This window comes from Saccoglossus kowalevskii, chromosome 12, assembly GCF_978046115.1.
Source record: "Saccoglossus kowalevskii chromosome 12, keSacKowa6.1, whole genome shotgun sequence".
Lineage (NCBI taxonomy): Eukaryota > Metazoa > Hemichordata > Enteropneusta > Harrimaniidae > Saccoglossus > Saccoglossus kowalevskii.
In genome coordinates, this window is record NC_140652.1 from 14,961,945 (window position 1) to 14,983,199 (window position 21,255).

The following is a 21,255-nucleotide window of genomic DNA, read 5'->3' on the forward strand; positions in this document are numbered from 1 at the left end:
AAGAAATATAAATATCGATCAAAACTAAAAAAAAAAACACTCAATACATCATTTAGCTTCACCTATTTATTTTACGTGGAGTAGCCATTTTCAGCGCAAAAGACTAGGCGTTATGCTTTCTACAATGTATGTGGTTATCATAACGAAACATAATCGTCGGCATTGGCATTCGTTTTGATTCGACTAATTGTGATGTTTGTTGTATTACGTTCGTTCGTTCATTATTGTCGTGCCTGTGACTCCGAGACCATGCCAAAGGCTGCGCCTGTGTCTCAAATCGTGGACTTATTTACCTCGGATTTACCTCCTACCCTTTTTTTCATAATAATTACAACAGAACGGCTGGTATTGTACATAAACGAATATATATTTAGTGATTGTAGTTTGATTGCATGTGCTTGCGCCAACAACGCAATCACTGTGTAAACTAATTGTTCCCACTGTAGAAGCAGTAGGGTGTCACTGCGCACGCGCGGGGATTGAACCCCCCCCCCCAAGCGACGGTAACAACATACGATAAAAACTCAAAGGCTCACGGGTAGACGCTTGTTTGTAAACAGTGACACGGTATGGTCATCTGACGCGTAAGCAGGTGACGACCCCCCCCCCTTAATTCGATACACGTATCATAACTATAACACCTGCGTGTTAAAACAATTACATTAATCGCCGCGTGGATGTAATATAGCCTATACAAAGGGATCGCATTTACAGGTGATATTATATCGATGTATTATCTCTTGGGAATCATCAAAACAGTTACGAGAAACACCTTATTTTAATACGAAATATAATGATAATATGAGTGCAGTGATCAAACTGTTAACATGGAAGAACAGAAATATAAATGAAACGTTCTCGTTTCAGATAAAAATATATAATCATAAGAAGAGTACAGAAACCTCAACCTCCTAATAGATTATGGTACTGTCCGACCTGTGTCTGACCGAGGAAATAAAATACATATCTGTGACATTTTGAATATAAATTATTATGAAACCATGTATTTCATTGCTCATTATGGTTTGTATTATTTTCGAACACTCGAATTGCCCAATCCACAACGAGTCAACGTTTTTCTAATGTTCAAGTCAAACGTTCCAATTCAGCTGACATAATAGGCTTTGAAAAATCACATTACAATGGTTTCAAAACCCGCCTATTCATAAACATGTATAATACTGTTTTGTTTCACTGTGAAGAACACTGACCTAATACTACATGCCCATACTTGCTGAATGTGTGTTCTCGCGAGAATACGTTAGCGATATAGCACAAACTAGTTCAGGTTAATTATACCTTCGAAATATATATTTTCAAAACATGTTGTTCTCAACATATTCTTTCTTTCATTAAATCAATATATTTTTCATTACAAGTACTTTGTGTTATTTGTCTCCTTAATCCCGAGTAACAAATGCCTTCTGGGACTCTCAAATTTTATACACAACATATTTGTCTTGCAATCGTGTACCAAAATACTAAATTTATCACTATTTCCTGAATCTTTGTCAGTCGAGTATTCGTCTAATTATGATTTTTAACATCATGTTATAGCGTTTTTTTTTTTTTTTTTTTTTTTTTTTGTTTTTTTTTGCTTTTCACCTGTTTCTGTAATACGGTTTTTAGCAAATTTTAATTGCGGGAGAATATCATTTTAACTGCACACGTCATAATAATGTTAAACTTTAAACTTGCTCGTTTTGTCGACGTCACTTATAACATTTTATTTTAAAATCACGCCCAGTTGCATTTTATGCTTGAGAAAATTACTATCTAAACACCTTTTTATCTATCGATTTCGTCGTTCGCTATCTTTTCCCCAAACTTCTCCGGCTCTGGATGCAGGGGCGGTAAAAACCGTTCCGAGTTGCCACAGTTGTTACCTCACATAGCAGTCGAACGAAAACTGGGCAGGCGTGATGCACCCCAGGTCACCCAAGGCAACAACGCGAACGCACTCCATATTCCATACTCCCAGCTACCATATTCGTATGTCTACATCCATCCGGGTACCTTCTCCTGAATTTATCTGATTTACGACAATAATTTTTCAAGTGAACACGATACGCGGCAATATATATGAACTGACTAGTTTGTCAGGTTTGCGTTCATTATTTGACTACCTTATTGACAAGAAAACTAGGATTTTGCAGCAATTTTTAGTCGCGATTGCCGTTCGTTTTGCCAGCGCGCTCAGCTACGCGCTTTTTGTAATTCGATCTGCGATTGCGCAGTTCGTCTACCTAAAAATCTTGAGTTGTGGATTTACTTGTGACGGCACCGTTTTTTTTTATTTTGTTATATATTTTACGGGTTTTGACTGTATATCACATATTATGTACAGTGTATTTGTTGAACAAGAATGGTGTTAAACCTATGCTCAAGCAGTGTACAGCTCTGTGCGCAGCTCGTTTCAGTATTCTAATGCAAACTGGAGCACAGTGTAGCATATAGCTGCGCACAGGATGGCGCCGGATGTGTTTGTAAATATCATTTTTTTGCCAGGTTGATGCTGCTGAAATTGGGTTTATCAATACAACCATGAATTTAAAATTCAAATAGCTGTATAATTCAATCACTGATGAACCCTTTCAACTTGTATATTTGTGTGCATACATGCCTCCAGCTCTATGAGGATGACCTGGAATATTCCCATGATTAAGTGCCACAATTTCCGTAAAATAATACAAATGTTCACCCCAAGAGGTGCACACACAGTTTTAGCGACCCGAAGAGCTCATTGTCCACCTCTGTTGGGGTGAACATTTGTATAGTGTAAAAAGGCGGCGGAGCGCTATTTTAGCCAAAATCGGCTAGGAAGGTGCCAGGAGAAGGCATCATATGAAACAGGTGTGTGTTGTATATTGTTGACACATTTAAACCACAACCACGATCAAATCACGCAAATATTCCTGGTTGGCACGTTTGAAGGGTTTCATCTGTACGTCAGCCTAAAATTCGGATAATCTGTAGCTGTGGTGTCATTATTCCCCGAGTATTGTTTTCGTTCAGCTGGGGGTAGTGATACAGCTCTTACGTTACACGTATTTCTCCAGTTGAATGAAGAAAATATTAGAGAATAATATATAATTATAATAGCATTATTACTAACAGTGCATTGTATGACGTCATCGCGGTAGATTATAATGTAACTGATTATTAAGCATTAATGCATGCATATGAATACAATGTCAATTCGAATAAAGAAGAGTGTGTAAAAAAAAGAAAAAAAGAGGTTTTAATAATGATGAAAATGATTCTCATGATTGGCGATTTAAATTCTGCAGATTCCAGATGCAGTGACACTGTAAACCTTTCCCCAAGTGACTTACAACGCTACGCAAAAACAGTAGTAGTAACAAATCCACAGCAAATCTATAATTGACTCAAGCGCCCTCATGTGTCGTACAATGTGTGCTTTCGCCAATGATAGGCGCCAATTATTTGAACAATAATAAACAACCCGACCCGCCAACCCATATTGGAATCAAGCACACTTTGTGCGACATACATGTGCGAGGAGTGAGCCGAGTATATATATGGAGCACAAAGTGTGCTTGATTCCATTATTCATTGTTGCCGTTGTTAATACCTGTGGATTTGCTGCCACTAAAAAGCGGACAATTTGTAAAAAAAACTCCACAGTGAGCGGAAGAGTTTCACAGTCACTGGCCCGCGAACCTGAATAATTTAAAATGTTTTTCTGGAAATTTTAACCACAATCTAATATGGCGAACTAGGAATGGAACTAGTTTTATTCCATCAAGCATTAATCTATTGAGTAGACCGGTGACGAATGTGTAGTGTGGAGTAGCATTGTAGTGATCGCCCGAGCGAACGGCACACCGTGATTGTCGCGGCCTAGCACTCCCCCCCCCCCCCCCCGTTGATACGTAGCTGAGTAGGAAGGTGCCACTGGGTGCTCAAAAGTGTGACCATTTTTATACCTCGATAGTGGCAAAATCATTACCCATCTTTATACCAAAGTATCATTTCCGTCATCGCTGTTTATTCCAAATAAAACAGTTACCGTATTTGCTCTATTACAGGAGCATTCCCAATGTAAGCACATGTAAGCCAAATCACTGAGGAATGTGCGCCTCTCTTTTTGTTAAATTTCTGTTAAATGTTGATTGATTTGTTAAATTTCTGGGTTGATGTATATATGATTCTGAGGCTGGAATCTGAGGTAGAGATATTCGCTCAAATAAGCACCTAAATACCAAATCGTTAATATATTACCGATATTTATGCCTATCTTGACCAGAAATAAAACCGATACTTATACCTATAATCCAAAAAGCGAGACTAATTTCAGGGGCACGTTCCCATTAGGCAAGTTATATGTCCCCTCCTCCAACTACACTAGCTAGATCGCCGCTGTGAACCGGCTGGACCATCAAGGTAGATGTTAATGGCAACTGTCCTGTCTATGTAATACTTATTTTCAAATTATATGGGAGGCAGTCGATTTGACGAGAACTTTGAAGTCAAACGAAACTTGCAGGCGTAGCGAGCGAACGAACATGACTGGAAAGCTAGTGGGTGTTAGCCATCCTAGAAGGATAACCAACAATTAATTTAATCTGACTGTATAAATGAAGAACACACCTGAGAACACGAATACTTTCATCTGTTCATGCAAATTGTGCCCCGGACTGTGACATTTACCGAGAAGTCGGTCTTTCTTCAATCTCGTTTCGCAAATAGTGTACTACTCCTCAATACTCTTAAAAACAGAACAAATTCGCCTCTCTCTGTACTCGCATTCTAGACATATCCCAACTGTGTCACTAGCTTGGATAAATCACCCTCGGTTAACCCTACTTCATCGACACGATAGGGAGATCTAGTCGGGAGACCACCGGGTCAACAAATCAGTTGCGGAATCTTAGAAGCGCGCGTACTAGATGGAAATCTTCGACCGAGCGCGCTTTAGAGTACAGAGTAGACGACGATGCCATTACAAAATTGTCTGATTTCGATATTATAATCCGCTGTTATTGTTTAGTATTAGATAATTATTATCTAACAATTTCTATTTTTTTTAAATAGTTTCTCCACTAATCGTTTTCAAAAACAACATTGTATTTATATCCATGGTACGGGGCATTGATACTCAACAATAGGAAACATTATCGCGAATAATCTGTGCAATGACGTCATAAAATCCATTGATAATGTTATAATGTAATGTTTAATTATTCTCGATAGTTATGAGCAACTAGATTTTCTTCTACTGTTTCTTTTGTTTTGCGAGATTTCTGCTGCTTTCATTAAATTCCAAATGCAGGAAATATAATTATAAAGCAGACGCTTTTTATTTATAAACAACTGGCACAAACATAGCTAAATCTCAACAAGTACATTTATTTGTCGGGTGAAAAATATCTGCATTACGTACGTTTAATAAGTTTTAAAATTGACTTAACAACTCGCGTATTACATGCACTTTTCGCACTGAGCAAAAAATAAACAACAATTGTTATAGTCGCATTATGTAAAGACGCCCTCAATCATCATTCTATGTTATGATCGATACTCACTGCACTTGATTCGATGAAACATTTACCGTTCAAAAATATCTTCCTCTCTCTCTATATATATATATATCCAAATATATCGAATAACCGTTTTTTTTCAGGTAACTACTAATTATTGTAATTAGCCATATAGCAGTATGTGCATGGCACTGCTGTCACGTGACTGGATTCACGGTGTGGAGTTGTATATGACTGGTTTATCACACTGTGAAGCGAGATGATCGGCCTTACAATGACCTGGCTGCACCACACCCTTGTGAATAAATTGAACAATACCGGTGCATTGATCAGCAATACAACAGTAATCACCATCGTTGGGCGTAAACACAAGAGAATAAAGTAAACAGTATATTACAATACTTAATAGTCTAGTGAGTGTAGCTGAAGATTAAGTTTCGGAGGTTTGGGTGGTTTACTTTTATTCATTTCAATTTGTACCTGATGTTAGTACTAATGTTCGTAATTGTGCTGAGTTCGTTTTACATGCTTAAGACGTCGCTCACATAGTCTCGCATCTCATAATATTGGTTCACGTGGAATATCTACACCTCAAACTCTGATATTACAATGACTACCAGCATGGGATATACTCTATTGCTCTTGGTACTTGTCTTGTGTTCAAGCATGACGGTAAGAAACAACGTATATTTTGTTATACTATACTCCAAATACTTTTTTTTCTCTTTCTTAAACGTCTAGGGCAGCACTAGCAAATACAGAAATATCAGTTCAATTCGATTTTCGACCGATATATGATTTTAGTTTACTTGTAGCGAGGGCTCGTTACGATGCTCGGGTGCCGATCGATATGACATATTAGCAATCTGTGACATATTTTAAAAGAAAATTGACGTGAAAACATGACTTCGGTCACTTGTTGACGTTTTCATTCATATTGAACACTCGAAGTGTCCTGCAATCAACGGGTCAGCGTTATTCTAATGTTCTATTCAAACGTGCAATTCAACAACTACAATTGTCTTTTGAAACTCTCATTACAAAGCTTTTAAAACACGACCATTCATAAATGCCTATACTGTAAGCTGGTATATTTAGTACTGCTTTGTTTGATTGTGGGGGACAGTCACCTCATAAGTACGTACCTACATCAAAACATTCCAACAGCACGTACAGCATGTTTGCGGCCGAAGTTATATTCTGGTACAAATATATCTCACACTCAGGTTTATTTTAGCGGCGTGCGCATAATGGTGCGCAGTAGTACTGTAGTTATTAGTTTGTTAGTAGCATGTCATATGCTTTAAGAAATACATTTACATAGTATTCTGCTCAACTGCACGTATGGCACATGTAAAAAAAGTATTCATTTATTTAAGAGGGCTCTCTTCAAAAAAATAGCCTCTAAGTAACGAGACACTCGATGTCTACGAGGTTACGCGAGTTCTCGCGAGAGTGCATTGTTTTCAACTTACCATTAAAACATGTATTTTCAAATCACATTGTTGCCAATAAGTCTTTATTTTGGCCGTCAATATAATACATTTTTTATTTCAAGGGTCGATAACCACCATATTCATATTAAATACGTGTACGCAACAAATATTTCATGAAAATTAATCGATCACCCATCAGGACTGTGACTGTGACGTGATTTGATATTTGGTCATCTCTGTTTATGAATGTTTTTGTTTCTGTTATGTACTTTGACACATTTTAATCGTAAAAGGCGCAAGATAATTCATATCTATATTCTTATTTATAACTCCAATGCACTATAACGAAAGGAAAATACTCTAGAAATTGTAAAAGTGTTTTACAGTATAGCAAGCATTTGAATTGTATGTTAATATATGAGATTTGCATACGTGACGTTACATGGTACGACCATATCGAGGACAACGCGTCATGGCGGCTATGAAGGTTTACCCGACCCTATACATATGCAAAATATTTGCCATCAATAATATGTATGATTGTACTAGGCGAGTGGTCAGAGTGTAGCGAACCTCACAGCATCGGACGAAACAACAACCTCCATCAGACTACGCTGGGATCCAGCAGACGGAAGTGCCGACTATCAGTATCGGATACTAATTTTGTCTCCGGATATGACGACACAGTTGGTCACCGACACGACCGATATTGTAATTACGGACCTGAAACCGGAAACAGCTTACACGTTCAAGATTAGCTGTCAAAGTAGAAATATAACATGTGCTCAATCGGTGGAGGTAAAAGCAAGAACTCTGGGTGTTGCAGGTAATTTTGTTCTGTAATTAAAAACAACACATTAATTCTCTATTGCGTTCAACATGGCGAACGCTTGTGTGACGTAGCTATCACGGATGAAAGAAACAATAGCAACAACCAACAAACATTTAGTTTTAGTTACGGACAAAAAATAACAAAATATTAGTGATGCCTATTTTACATATTCAGTTAGAGAATGCAAATAATTTGGCTTGAACTTGAACGTTTTAATTTTCTTATCTGCAATCTTTCGTCGCGTATTTCGACAACCTGATTGGAATTACTGACTTACCATTTAATGTAAGTGATTGTATCTTATTTGTTGTCTCAGCTGATGTCCCACAATCATTTGAAGTTGTAGTAAATGAAGTCACTGAAGATACTATCCGAATCCAGTGGACCACACCTACCGGTGAATTCTCACATTACCATATATCCAGAACACCGGAGGATGGTTTGCCTGTACCTCCGACGACAGTAGCTTTGACGAAAACATCGCAGACCTTTTCTGAACTAACGTCTGGTCAGGAGTATGTGATCACGGTGAAAACCGCGAGTGGTGCTATAATTACTGACGATGCGGTAGGTTCAGTGACTCAGAGAACTAGTAAGTGATTTTACTTTCTATAATTATCTACTTCGACCGGGGAATGCCCACCTTAAAAATGTGGAAATATATACCCTGTGAAACGCTATTTCCTGCATTTTTAGGGGCAACTCTTGCTGACAGGAAGGATTTCAGCTTGATTTTCGAGGGGCGACGACCTCTTCCAATAGTTTTCGAGAGGGCGATCTCTGCCCCCCCCCCCCCCTTCGCCGCCGCCATGCGGATGGTGAGGAGAACCCCCCCCGTAAAACCGTCTCTGCTCTGGTGTCGCGCGTATTTGGGAACTGCATTACGAATAGAAATGCCGCTGTAGTCAGTACCCACCAAATAAAAACCAGCTTACTGGAACGTAATTATCTGTGATTTGCAAATGAACAATCCGTTCACTTAATGTACCCAACACATGTGTACAGAAAAAATAATAACTAACTTTCTGTGAAAACACGTATTATTCATATTCGTTTAATATGGCGATTTTGAATTTCTTGAAAGTTGGGCTCATTTTATTTTTGACGTGTTTTTAACAGTTTCAAACAACATTGTTTTTGCTAATCTTCTAGCCTCATTTTACTAAACCATCCTTTATAATAACGTGGAACACTTTTAACGTATTTTTCAACACTTACTGAATGTTTAAAATTGAAAAACGTGACTCTCTGTGACGTGATTTTCTGCCAATATTTGTGAGTGAATGGGATCCACTGCCTTAATTTCAGTTGTATGTGACAAATGTGGGCCGTGAATTAAAATTCAAAACTTTCAGTGTGATATCAACTAGAAATACGCGATACTAATAAATTCAAACTACAAGTGCAATATGCAGGCGCTGATTCATAATACAGGCTGGTGGTCGTCGTGTTGCTTCATTTTTCATATGCGACGTATACAAGGCATGTAAACGAAATATCTACATGTTCTGATCGTTCATTATTTGAATACCACCGTTAGCCATATGTTAAAAATACATATGAATCCAAAAGGATGTGTGTGGTGATACAGACATTTCCTTGTATGTATAAAACCATGTCTTTTCATGAAAACAATCAAATGAAAGTTGAAACGATCGACATTGGAAACTAAAGATTTAAGTACATTTGTATTCAAATTAGCACAAATCTTAATTCAAATCTTAAATCTTAAAACATTAATTCACATAACAGTCTAGAAAATACGCTTCAGAAACGATCTCTTATTGACAGCTCCATTTTTCTTTTAATTGTTTTTTTTATAGAACCCGAACGACCCGGCCCGATCGTCGTCACCTCCGTCACCGTTAATCGAATTTATATCTCGTGGTCTGAAGCAGCTGGTATTGCTGATCTCTATGAAATCACTTACATTCCCGATAACGGAATCGACAACTCACCGACCTATGTATTGGGAACTGAATACACACTTACTGGTCTGACACCCGTCACTGAGTATAGCATCGCCATTAAAACGACTGCCGGTCAACTGCTCAGTGAAGCTCGACAAACAAACGTGTACACTAGTAAGTTCTGAATCTCTAATCATAAAGCATGAAGGTTTATGGTAGAAAAAAATATCGAAATATTTTCTTGGTTCTACAGGTGATTCAACAAATGTGAAATGCAACACAGGCATGCAACGGTATACCCGTCCCAAGTACCCTTTTTAATGTGCATGATTGTATAAATGTATCTGATTATTGATTTCAATTATTTCTCAACCACAGTGGCACCACCTCCAAGGGATGTTCTAATCACAGACTATGATACGACCTCTATAGATTTGTCTTGGTTGCAACCAGTTAGTGTGAACATTGACCGGTATATAGTTACTTTAGATCCTCCACGTGATGATGGAGTTGCCGAATTTGATGTCGGCAACACCGATTTAGCTTACACTCTCAGAGATCTCAGACCTGGCAGAGAGTATGACATTGATCTGAAAACTGTTGTGCTGGCTAGAGACAGGGAGATTAATAGTGTTCCTACAACTGTTGTACAGCGAACGAGTGAGTGATCTTGTTTCGTATAGATCAGCTATATGTATATATGTAGCATATGATGTTATTTAAGGTAGAAGCCTACTCATAAATTAAAAAAACACAGAATTTATTCATTTTGAAATAGATTTACCTAAAAAAAGTTGGGGGTCACCAGCCTTTTTTTCGAGAAATTGATGGTTGTATTTTAGTGGAAATTAAAGTCGCCATTTTGACACTATTATAACACTTTTACCACAGGTTCCTATGGCAGAGATATTATGCAATATCTCAAAATCTAGCCTGGTGACATAGGCTGAAAAAATCATATATTGTTAATGATGGAGTACATTTTGTTGTTCCGAATTATTTAAAAAATCAGGGTTTTAAAAAGTGTCAAAAAATGCAATTTTTCTTTAACATTGTGTTCTATGGAATTGTTCTAAAAATAGTAATTTTCAAGAAATATTAGGACACGTTTCTCAAAAAGCTTAACTGTAACACACAAAATAATGCTATTTTACTGTACCATGGGACATTAGCTTCACGATTGTACATATTAAACTATGACATTGTCATGCGATTTATGACCAATTTTGTCAGAAATTATGACTAGGCTTCTACCCACTAATGTTATTGAACTAATTAAAGAGGGAGGGTCGTTACCTGCGCAGGCGCGGGAATTGAGTCCCAAGCGGCGAAAACAACACACGCTAAAAACGCAAAGGCTCATGGGTAGACGTTTGTTTGTAAACGCTATGGCCATCTGACTCATGCGCAGGTGACGACACCCCCGTTTTAATCTATAGACACTTATTCTCAACAAAATATTGGTTGGAATGCATAGATTTGTTGATTTTTAGATACAAATTGTCATCAATAATCGACAATTATCTAATAAAAGAATATATATGCTCGCTTCCCAGTTCCAACACCACCACAGAGTATCACAGTCGACCTCGATGACATTGGTCCTACTTATGCAAAGGTGTCATGGCAACCATCTACAGGCGATGTGGATGAGTACGTCATCACGTACCGTCCGTACACAACGGCTTCGGAGCCTTGGATATCGGCGTCGCCATTAGAAACGTCTAAAGATATTGTTGGTTTGGTGAATGAACCAACGTATTCATTTACTATCATGGCGTACAGTGGAGGTCTACAAAGTACACCAGTTACGTCAATGGCAGTGAATTTAAGTAAGATATACAATTGTCAAATAACAAATTATATTAATAATATATACGTAAGGTGATAATTTAACAATTCAACAAACTGAAAATAAAAATTGAATCAATAACTCTAAATCACTGGAATAAATGAAGCGGTATATTGACGGACAAACAAAATAATTTTACTAGTATTAATCAACCCACTTAGATGAAGTGAATTATTTTCTATCTAGAGGAACCGTGAACTACCACTCTTGGTGATAGATGTGCATGATACTAACGTTAATCTACTAGGCAATAAACTTATGTTGATATATTTTTTATCATATGCACATGTAGGACCATATGGACCTGGTCAAATCCGTGTGGTTGAGGTGACCAGGACAGAAATAACCGTGATTTGGTCGGAAGGACTAACTGGAACGGAGATCTATGAAGTTAGCATTCGAGAATATGATGATGTTGGTGCAAGAACTTTCACCGATACGATATCAGATAGCAGTACATATACGTTCACGAACTTGCAAATATTTGTAAAATATCTCATAACTGTTTGCTCAATCAAAAGCGATCTTAAAAGTCTCGCTTCTACGTTTGAGCAGAGAACATTTGGCGACAGTGAGTATATATTCAAACTATTTGCTTCGGGTAAATAACACTCATTGACTTTCCCACAATGATGGTGTCATGGAAACAATCTTCACTATTTGAAGGGCACTGTATTCCAGTCAAGGCTGAAATGTATTTATTCTACGAACACTTTGCTTACTCGCACTGTGCTCATACATTTTTCACAATGCTAACTATTACTACTCAATAGTATGTTAAATAATTTATACAACAGTTCCTGGTCCGGTTCGTCACTTCGAGGTTTCCTATCAGCATCCCTTCACTGTAGTTGCATCATTCAGATCACCTGTGGAACCTAATGGTGTTCTGGAAACGTACATCGTAACGTTTTTAGGAATAATTGAGGTAATATAATTTTGAAAAAGAAACTTCCTAATGTCATTATTGACTTATTGTTGAATCTCCGCAACATACTTTATACAAGGAGTGACAATATATTTTATAGTTCGAATATATAAGAGTACTGGACAAGAAATATCAATACACTTTTAGCCCCACGTCTGTACTAATGCAATTAACACATCATTGTTGAAACGATATTAACTGTCAGTAGATCGATTTGACATATTATGTTAATAGTGTTTTTTTTTCTTTTAGAATGCCATAACTCACTCCCCAGACACGACATTAATAATTGCAGACGCTTCCAAAGATGTATACACGGATCAAAAAATAACCGGTTTTAAACCTGGCTATACGTATACATTCTCAGTAAGTCAAGACCCCACCGTTTTTAGTCGTATTGTTGTAAGATAAATAATGTAAAATTCGTAATACCTATATACGTCCATGATTGTCGATTACCTTTTACGGGTTATTTCTTAACATGGGGCGACGAGCTCGAATGCAAGTGGTTAATAACACAACAAAGGCTGGAAGCATGTATTCTAAATATATCGAACGCAAATCGATCTGAATAATAATGTTTGAGCAAACAAAAAAATCAGTTAAACCTTGATTTTTTTTTGAAATCCTCTATCTATAGATCCAGGCTGAAAATATTCAAGGACGAAGTAACGCTACATCATCGACACCACATAGTCTAACAATGCCAGTATACCCACCACTTGTACCTGGTGTTAGTCCACACACATTGCGTCATCAATTGTTCAAGAGTTCCACGCATACATCAATCACATTGAATTTATGGTATGGTCTTTTCGATGAGAGCAACGGACCTATCGTGTCATACACTATTCTGGTTGCCGAGATCGGTGGTAAGTTGTATTATCTTGTATCAAAAGCTCTTTCTATACAAACACAATACCGAGATACAAAAGCGTTTTCCAGTAAGTTATTTCGTATTTGAAAAGTAATTTCCCATATATGTTATTTCATTATCGGGGTTAAAAACTGGGCTAAGTTGCATCAAAATCCGATTCAATTAAGTTAGCCATATGATACGTAATACCCCTAATTGAATGTACGTTACTTTTGGAGTGCTGGAGTGAGGCATACTTTGTGCATTTCATGCATTTCAAATACAATGGGAAGCTAAATATGTCATTTTGAAGTGATCCCAAACACATTAAGTTACGTCCCATTTCACACTAAAATAATGATGATGTGGTTATTTGGCACTGGGCCGTCTGCTACGAACACCACAAATAATGTTCGCGAACGAGGAGTCTGGTACGTGGTGTGTCCTAAAATGAAATGCGCTGTGTCACACCCCGTCTATTTTATAGTTTAGCGGAATTTATCATTTATCGATGGCGGCGCTGTTAAATATTTGTTTCAACTCATGTACGTCGCTATTGATTACGACTTTTTCAATTTATCTATTGTGTGTCAAATCGGTAAGGAAATTAAATATAGATATAAAGGCACAGTATCTAGTTTGTGCATGTATTTAATACGAATATTATTTTTTTAAATCTTTCAAAACAGAATGTATCACTGATCAGACACGTTTGCCTAACGCCCTTGTTCAGACATGTACTTATGGTGTTTTGTTTATTGTAATTATTCAGATGTATGTGATTTAGTCTATCTACAAGTGTCTAGAATAGAGAGAATTGTTTTATAACTATTGTTCAACTGGCAAGTATGTAATTTTGTAACCGTTCTCATTTCTTTTTCATAGTCACGACTAGAGTGGCACCAGGGGTTCCACAAGGTTGGAGAGAGGTCAAAGATCAAACACCACGGCAAATCTGGCAGACAAATGAACAATTCAATCTGTTTGTGAAAAACGATCTCGCCGGCACCACCTCGCCGGATGTATACGTGATTGGATCCGAGGATTGTAGCATGGATACTGATAAATACTGCAATGGACCATTACAACCACTCACTCAATACATGTAAGTAGCATGGAAATTATGTGGATTTGCAATACATTGTAGAATAGTGCCTTAGACAGTGCATGGAACAGTCTAGTATATTTTTAAAATTAGTCCAAACTTCCAGCAAATTCAAATGAATTTGAAATCTTCACCCACAGCGACGTATCTACCTAAATCCTTACATATAATATCGTCCAAAATAGCGAATAGTTAACAAATGGTTTTCACAGAACGAATGATTTGATGACAATATTATTGGAATTACATATAATTTTATGGTGCAGCTACATCTCGCATTGGTCAACATCATGTATTAAAATGTGCATTGTGTATGCAATACTTATTTATTACAGAGTTAAGGTAAGAGCTTTTATATATGATGGACGATACACTGATACTGAATGGTCAATGCCAATGATGACAGGTGAGTAATCTATATAGCGAATAAATTAACGACACAATGTACCTTTCTGTTTGTTTCGGAAAACTATTGATAATATCAACGCTGGACTATGCTATAACAGATAGAACACAGACATTCCTCTAACAAATTGAAATCTAGGTTTAGTTCTGTACACAATGTCGATAACGACTTTTCTTTTGGAGGAAAACAACAGATTTTGACTAAAAAAACAGAAATATATTAGGAATAATTAATAACGAAATGTATTCATAATTCATAATTACCGAGTAAAACAAAAATATTACAAGAAAAGATATTTCGCTATATTCTCTATATTTTTGCATTTTAATTTGAATTGTCTTGAATTATGACTATGTAGTGTGTTCAAAAGCACATGTATAAAAACTTTAATAATTTGATTTTGTTTGTTAAGAAAACTATATTTGTCTGCATAAAAACGAAAGAATTTCACAGTGTCGTAAAGGGAATTTTTTATCGTAGTGTTAAATGTGAATAGAAGATTTATACATATATTTATTTTATTTGTACTCTGTGCATTCGTGGGTCGCTTTACATTAGAATGAGATATATCATGTTATTTTGTTATTACTCGAAAGCTTACGATCCATGGTGGTATGGGTATGCGGTTATTGGTATTGTGGCGCTTGGTATAATAGTTCTTATGGTCATTGTTTGCTGGAGATGGTGAGTTTTTATCATGAATATTTTATCACAAAAAATATTTTATTCGTGTGTATCTTACAATTTAAATAAAGAATCACTATAAATACCATTCTTATGTGGAATGTATATTCATCGCAATTTGCAACGAAGTCAAACTGCAATAATTGAAAAGAATTTGGACTTTTTCACAATTAAGCCACAGGTGGGGGGTCACACCTGTAAACACTCCTTAACCAACGTAATATTGTATACTTATTTACTTTTTGTTCTCTATTCGACAGCTGGTGCGCAGAATCGCAACAAACTTCGCAAGATGACACAAACAAACAGCAGCATGACAATCCTGTTTATATGCGCGACAAACCGTCTTACCAAATGCGTAATGGTGTTACCCGTCTGACAAACGAGAATGTGTTAGTCACAACAGCGTCGTCGAGACCGAGAGAAATGACAAGGGTCTACGAAGATACAAACGGTGTTACAAATCGGGCATACGTGAGAGCTGAGGAAAGCGTTCATCACCATCGTCCTAAATTTGAGGATAGAGTGTACAAACCAAGATCTGGGCGTTCGACATCATCACATTACGTACATTCAGCGGACGATTCTCGATACATAAGCAGAGAAGATGGTGTATATTTGCGTGAAGGAGAAGTTAATGAGCGCGGTCAACAAACGTACGTTTCACAGGAAAGCATCTCTCCCCAGAGACGCGATGACATTGTCCTTAAAATAGCGCCATCGCCGTCGGAACAAAGTGAGACAACTTATTATGGTGATTACAAAACCGATAACCGCATTTACGTTCGTGACGAAGAAATAGTAAATCGCGACCCATCAACCATTTCCACGGGAAGCAGCCAAAAAATCGTAGTTGTACCACAACCAACACGCTATATACAAACGGTAGATGATTCGCAATACATACAAAAGTCGAACAACACGCACGTGAGAAGAGAAGCGATTGTTAAGCGAAAGGAGCCAATATATTTGTTCCGGCATCCGCGACCACGTTCGTCTAATCAGAAAGTTATTGTCACCGAGAAAACACCACAGAGAAGGATTTTTAATACGTACCCTATATCACACAAACTATCAAGGTGAGACTGTCTTTTGCACTCAAGCGAGCATCACAGCCGTCAACAAATTTACTGAGTCTGTAAAATGTATTGAACCATACGGTGCTGTTCATCAATTGATATTTTCACAAATAAGCTTACTATGATGACGCCGAGCTTATCTATTTCACACCAACGAAATAAATTTTAAAAACGACATATCTTAATTTACACTGCAGTCCGTCGTACCCTATATGATTTAGGTGATAGTTACAGTGCTCATTTAGGTACGAAACGCGACGTTACAGCTAAATTTTGTTTACTTCTATTTTGAGCATTTCTGCACTGCTTTTGTTACTATACACTAAGGTTAAATGATACTAACACGGCTTTGTACACTTATGTGGTGAATTGTGCAGTACGTCTTCGGCGATGGGTACTGCCTAAGTACACATGTATTATTGTCAAATATTCTTTGAACAAGTAATAACGTAAACGATAAAAATGTGTCGTTACGTTAAAGCGGGAGGGTCGACACCTGCGCACGCGCGGGAATTGAGTCCCATGTGATGATAACAACATACGGTAAGAACGCAAAGGCTCATGGGTAGACTTTTGTTTGTAAACAATTACACGCTATGGCTACCTGACGCATGCGTAGTTGATGACTTCCCCGCATTAAAGGAATCATCAAACCGAATAACATAATGAACCCTCAAGAAAAAGCTCTACAAATGTAGGAGAATACAATTTAGATAGAGGACTGCATAAATTGATGAAAAGTTGAATATCTAGAGAATGAAGAATGATATAAAAAAATAATTGTAAATTGCATGTTCTTACATTTGCCGAGCTCTTTTATCTAGGAGTATTATGTTGTTAGCATTGAATTTCCTTTAACATGCTTAATGATTGTATCAACAGTTGTTAAAACATATTAATCTAATACAATTCAGTAATTCTTCTTTTGTTTTTTTAGACCTGTTCTAATTGAAGCGTTCGCGGAGCATTATAGACAAATGGCAGCTGATTCTGAGTATCGATTTCAGGAAGAATATGATGTGAGTAATCCGTCTTATTTTACCCAATTCGTTTATTACCTGAAATACACAAAAACACATTCAAACCGTTACCATACACATTTTTCATCACCAAATAAAAAAAACACGTAACGAGAAATTAGTCAAAGTGCATTGATGAATAGAGCCACATTTGTCGACGTCGACGTGCAATGACGATAAGTTGTCTTGCTAATGTAGATACAGTTTCTATTTAAGTAGGTAAGTTTGCAGCATTTATTTCTTAAGCGTCATCAACGAGCGATACACAGTTACTGTTGTTTTTATTTATTCGGAATATTATGGTCAGGTGTTGATTGGTGTGTGTATTTTTCCATACACTCATTTATTACTTTTCAGGATTTACGTTCGATTGGCACAAACTACTCGTCGCTGATTGGCGAACGTGCTGAAAATCGGCTGAAGAGCAGATACACAAATATACTTCCGTGTAAGTATTAACTTTTCAATGCATTCTCGTGACAGCATATACACACTGTCACGCCGCTTGACACATAGATACGACTTAGCTCAGCTCATATGATGTCACTCAACTTTGAATATATTTACTCTTCCATCAGATGATCACACAAGAGTTAAGCTGATAGAAATGAACGAAGATGACGACGAAGACATTGGATCAACCTACATTAACGCAAATTATATTTCAGTACGTATGTGAACACGTGTAATTATGACCACACTAATTGTTAGGGTGATATGGAAAACCGTTAATACAGTCATAGAAAAGTATCGTAAACACCCTGTGGCAGTCTGAAAATGTTTCGTTAATTTTTAAACGTTCAACGAAATCAATTATCAACTTAATTTTCATATCAAGGTTTTACATTGCTGTTTTACTCGCCCAATTCAGAACACTAGACACTCTCGGATTTGCGCTGGTGAAAAAAATTGCCCTCTTCGTGTTTTGGACTATTTTTGTTAAGGACGTTGTTTCTAAAACTTTTCTTTGTTGGTGAATTATTCACATCGGCATTAAACAACTTTGCATGGATTGTAACAAAGACTTATATCGAAAGAAAAATATAAACTGCGTATGCTAATAATAATAACTCATCATTAGTGTATGTATGTAATGTAATGTATGTAATGTTTGTATACTATCACACACAGGGATATACCTCACCAAGAGAGTACATAGCAACCCAAGGGCCTCTACCGACAACAAAAGACGATTTCTGGAGAATGGTCTGGGAACAGAATACGCAGACTATAGTTATGATTACCCGGTGTGTTGAGAAAGGAAAGGTGAGGAGACAGCATGAATAATACCCTTCGTCGTAGTTGATATCTTTGTTGGTATTCAAAATGCACTGTAATTTATGTATACGTGTGAATTTGTATTTTTATAACAAATAATGAACATGATTAGGTATATATCTGCAGGTGAGATGTGATCATTATTGGCCATTTGATTCCGATCCGACTGAATATGGGGACATTACGGTTACCATGGCTTCAGAATCTGTTTTACCAGAATGGACTGTACGAGATTTTACTCTAGAGCTGGTGAGAAATTTCAATATGCATATTAACGGATGTGATACAATATCGTCTTAAGTGATGACAATACAATGGAATGACCCAATTAATAGGGTATATTAAGTAGGAAAAACGCAACAATCAATATACTAAAATAATAAGTGTTGGTGTATGTATTCACAGAAACGTGAAGTAAGGTCACTTCGACACTTCCAGTTCACTGCCTGGCCTGATCACGGTGCCCTAGGTAGAACAGATTTATTGCTTAGATTCGTTCGTACTGTGCGTGGTCAGATACCGAGAAATGCTGGTCCGACCATCGTTCATTGCAGGTGAGCCCATGTAATTTAAACGCTGATCTTAATCCAATTATCTTCTTAAGTAAATAATGTTATACCTGTTCAAACAACATGTATTCTTACTCGCATTCTTTGTCATGTGCAGTTGCATTTGTGAAATATTTCTAATGTTCTATTTCAAGTGCTGGTGTTGGACGTTCCGGTACGTTCGTGGCTTTCGATTTCGTCCTTCAACACCTTGCTGGGAAGGAGAATAAATTCATTGACATATTTGGTGTAGTAGCGAGGATGAGACAGCAGAGATGTTACATGGTGCAGACAGAGGTGAGATTTGAAGAGCGATCAATTCATTTATAGGTGTTTGTCATCCCGGCATTTCAGTAAACATAGTGTTCCAACAATTGTGCAACATCAGAGTAATAATTTCTTATTGTTTACAGGCTCAGTACGTGTTCATCCACAAAGCTGTACTGGATGTACTAGAAGGTCGTGTCAGCGATAGTAATTGGTTGTTGACCCCATCGCTGTGAGCAATATACCTTGATATTACCTTCTACTATATCGTCATATGGTTCTTGAAAAATGTCGAGCCCATTTGTAAATAAGTAAACTAGCATGTGTCGATTATATATGCTGCCAGCAAATTTAGTGAGTGAGTGAGTGAGTGCTCGTACATACAAGTTTGTGTCGTAGTTGTTATCGGTACAATAGCAAAGTGTCTTTTTATATTAAGCACATCCGTAGAGTTGTAATTATTTAAATTTAATTATATAAACTTAGGACACGATTTATTATTTTTTTTACTTGAATAAAATAAAATATAATAACGTAATCACGGCATTTGAACAGCTTATCAAATAATGCCAGACGATTGACAACTACAATTGATACGATACGATGATGAACTAATCACGAATTGATTAAATCGCTAAGTAGCAGCGAAAGTTTATGAAATACGGAGAAGTGAATTGAAAGGGAATATTTTCATCTCGGCTATCGTTAGTGGTAAAACAGTCAAGTTGTTAATATTGTCAGTTTGACTCTTACGTAACTGAACAAACCTACCAATACTATTTTGTTTCTAGTATGATTAAAGTTAATATCACATATTTAAGAACAATGAATTTAATGCTTAATATTTGTATTGAATTGTAAAAAACACGCATATTCATATTCATATATAGTGATATATTTGTTAATGCATCAATTAATCGTTATGATGTACGATAATAGCACGCACATAATTTTGAACTATGTTTTTGTAATAACTAAGTAATCTACGTTAATGCCACTTTACTGTAACTGATTATAAAATTAAACTAATAAAAGCTTTTCGCCTAACCTATTACCGGTCGTATTTTCCATTTCCGTAGTACGTTTAGACTGTCACATATGTAGGTCAACGACCCCCACATTCACAGCCAACTGACGTAAACAAATGGTGTTATAACAAGCTAAACTTTCAAAGTACTGTCTAAATAACATGACATTACCAAATTAACATGTTCCAATTAAGACACAGTACAGCACAATTATCTCAGAATTTCAATTGGGAAAGGTCAACTGAAATATGCAGTATACTGTAAAACTTGTTGAAAAAGCGACATGCAATGTTGGTGAATTGTGGTAAAATGACGTAATAGCGAAATGTTGATTGAGCGAATCTCTCTTGTCATTGTTTATTTCTTTGTTTGGCGATCATTTTGAATTAATAATAAAGTCATTAGCGACATCTTGAATTAGCCAATCAGTTCTCTTGCAAAATTCGCGAAAAAGACATGTTTTACAGTATACAATTGTTTATACAATCACATACAAAAAACTACAATAGCCCTAAACATTATA

At 36.8% G+C, this 21,255-nt stretch overlaps 2 protein-coding genes across 2 annotated transcripts; both read left to right on the forward strand.

Annotated features, from left to right (window-relative positions):
* Positions 1-6,170: 6,170 nt before the first annotated feature.
* LOC102804625 (phosphatidylinositol phosphatase PTPRQ-like) lies at positions 6,171-16,596 on the forward strand. The gene is made up of 14 exons (XM_085505914.1): positions 6,171-6,176; positions 7,490-7,766; positions 8,089-8,364; positions 9,596-9,856; positions 10,061-10,342; positions 11,239-11,514; positions 11,827-12,105; positions 12,332-12,462; positions 12,715-12,828; positions 13,103-13,334; positions 14,204-14,423; positions 14,759-14,829; positions 15,426-15,513; positions 15,774-16,596. Exons 1-14 carry the CDS (start codon positions 6,171-6,173, stop codon positions 16,594-16,596), a joined length of 3,336 nt encoding a protein of 1,111 aa, XP_085362040.1.
* Positions 16,339-19,955, forward strand: LOC146735557 (receptor-type tyrosine-protein phosphatase O-like). Its single transcript, XM_085506150.1, has 9 exons — positions 16,339-16,592; positions 17,530-17,611; positions 17,969-18,059; positions 18,190-18,278; positions 18,743-18,877; positions 19,016-19,138; positions 19,295-19,443; positions 19,593-19,734; positions 19,851-19,955. The coding sequence occupies exons 2-9, from the start codon at positions 17,570-17,572 to the stop codon at positions 19,938-19,940; spliced, it is 861 nt and encodes a 286-aa protein (XP_085362276.1). The 5' UTR covers positions 16,339-16,592; positions 17,530-17,569; the 3' UTR covers positions 19,941-19,955.
* Positions 19,956-21,255: the final 1,300 nt, after the last annotated feature.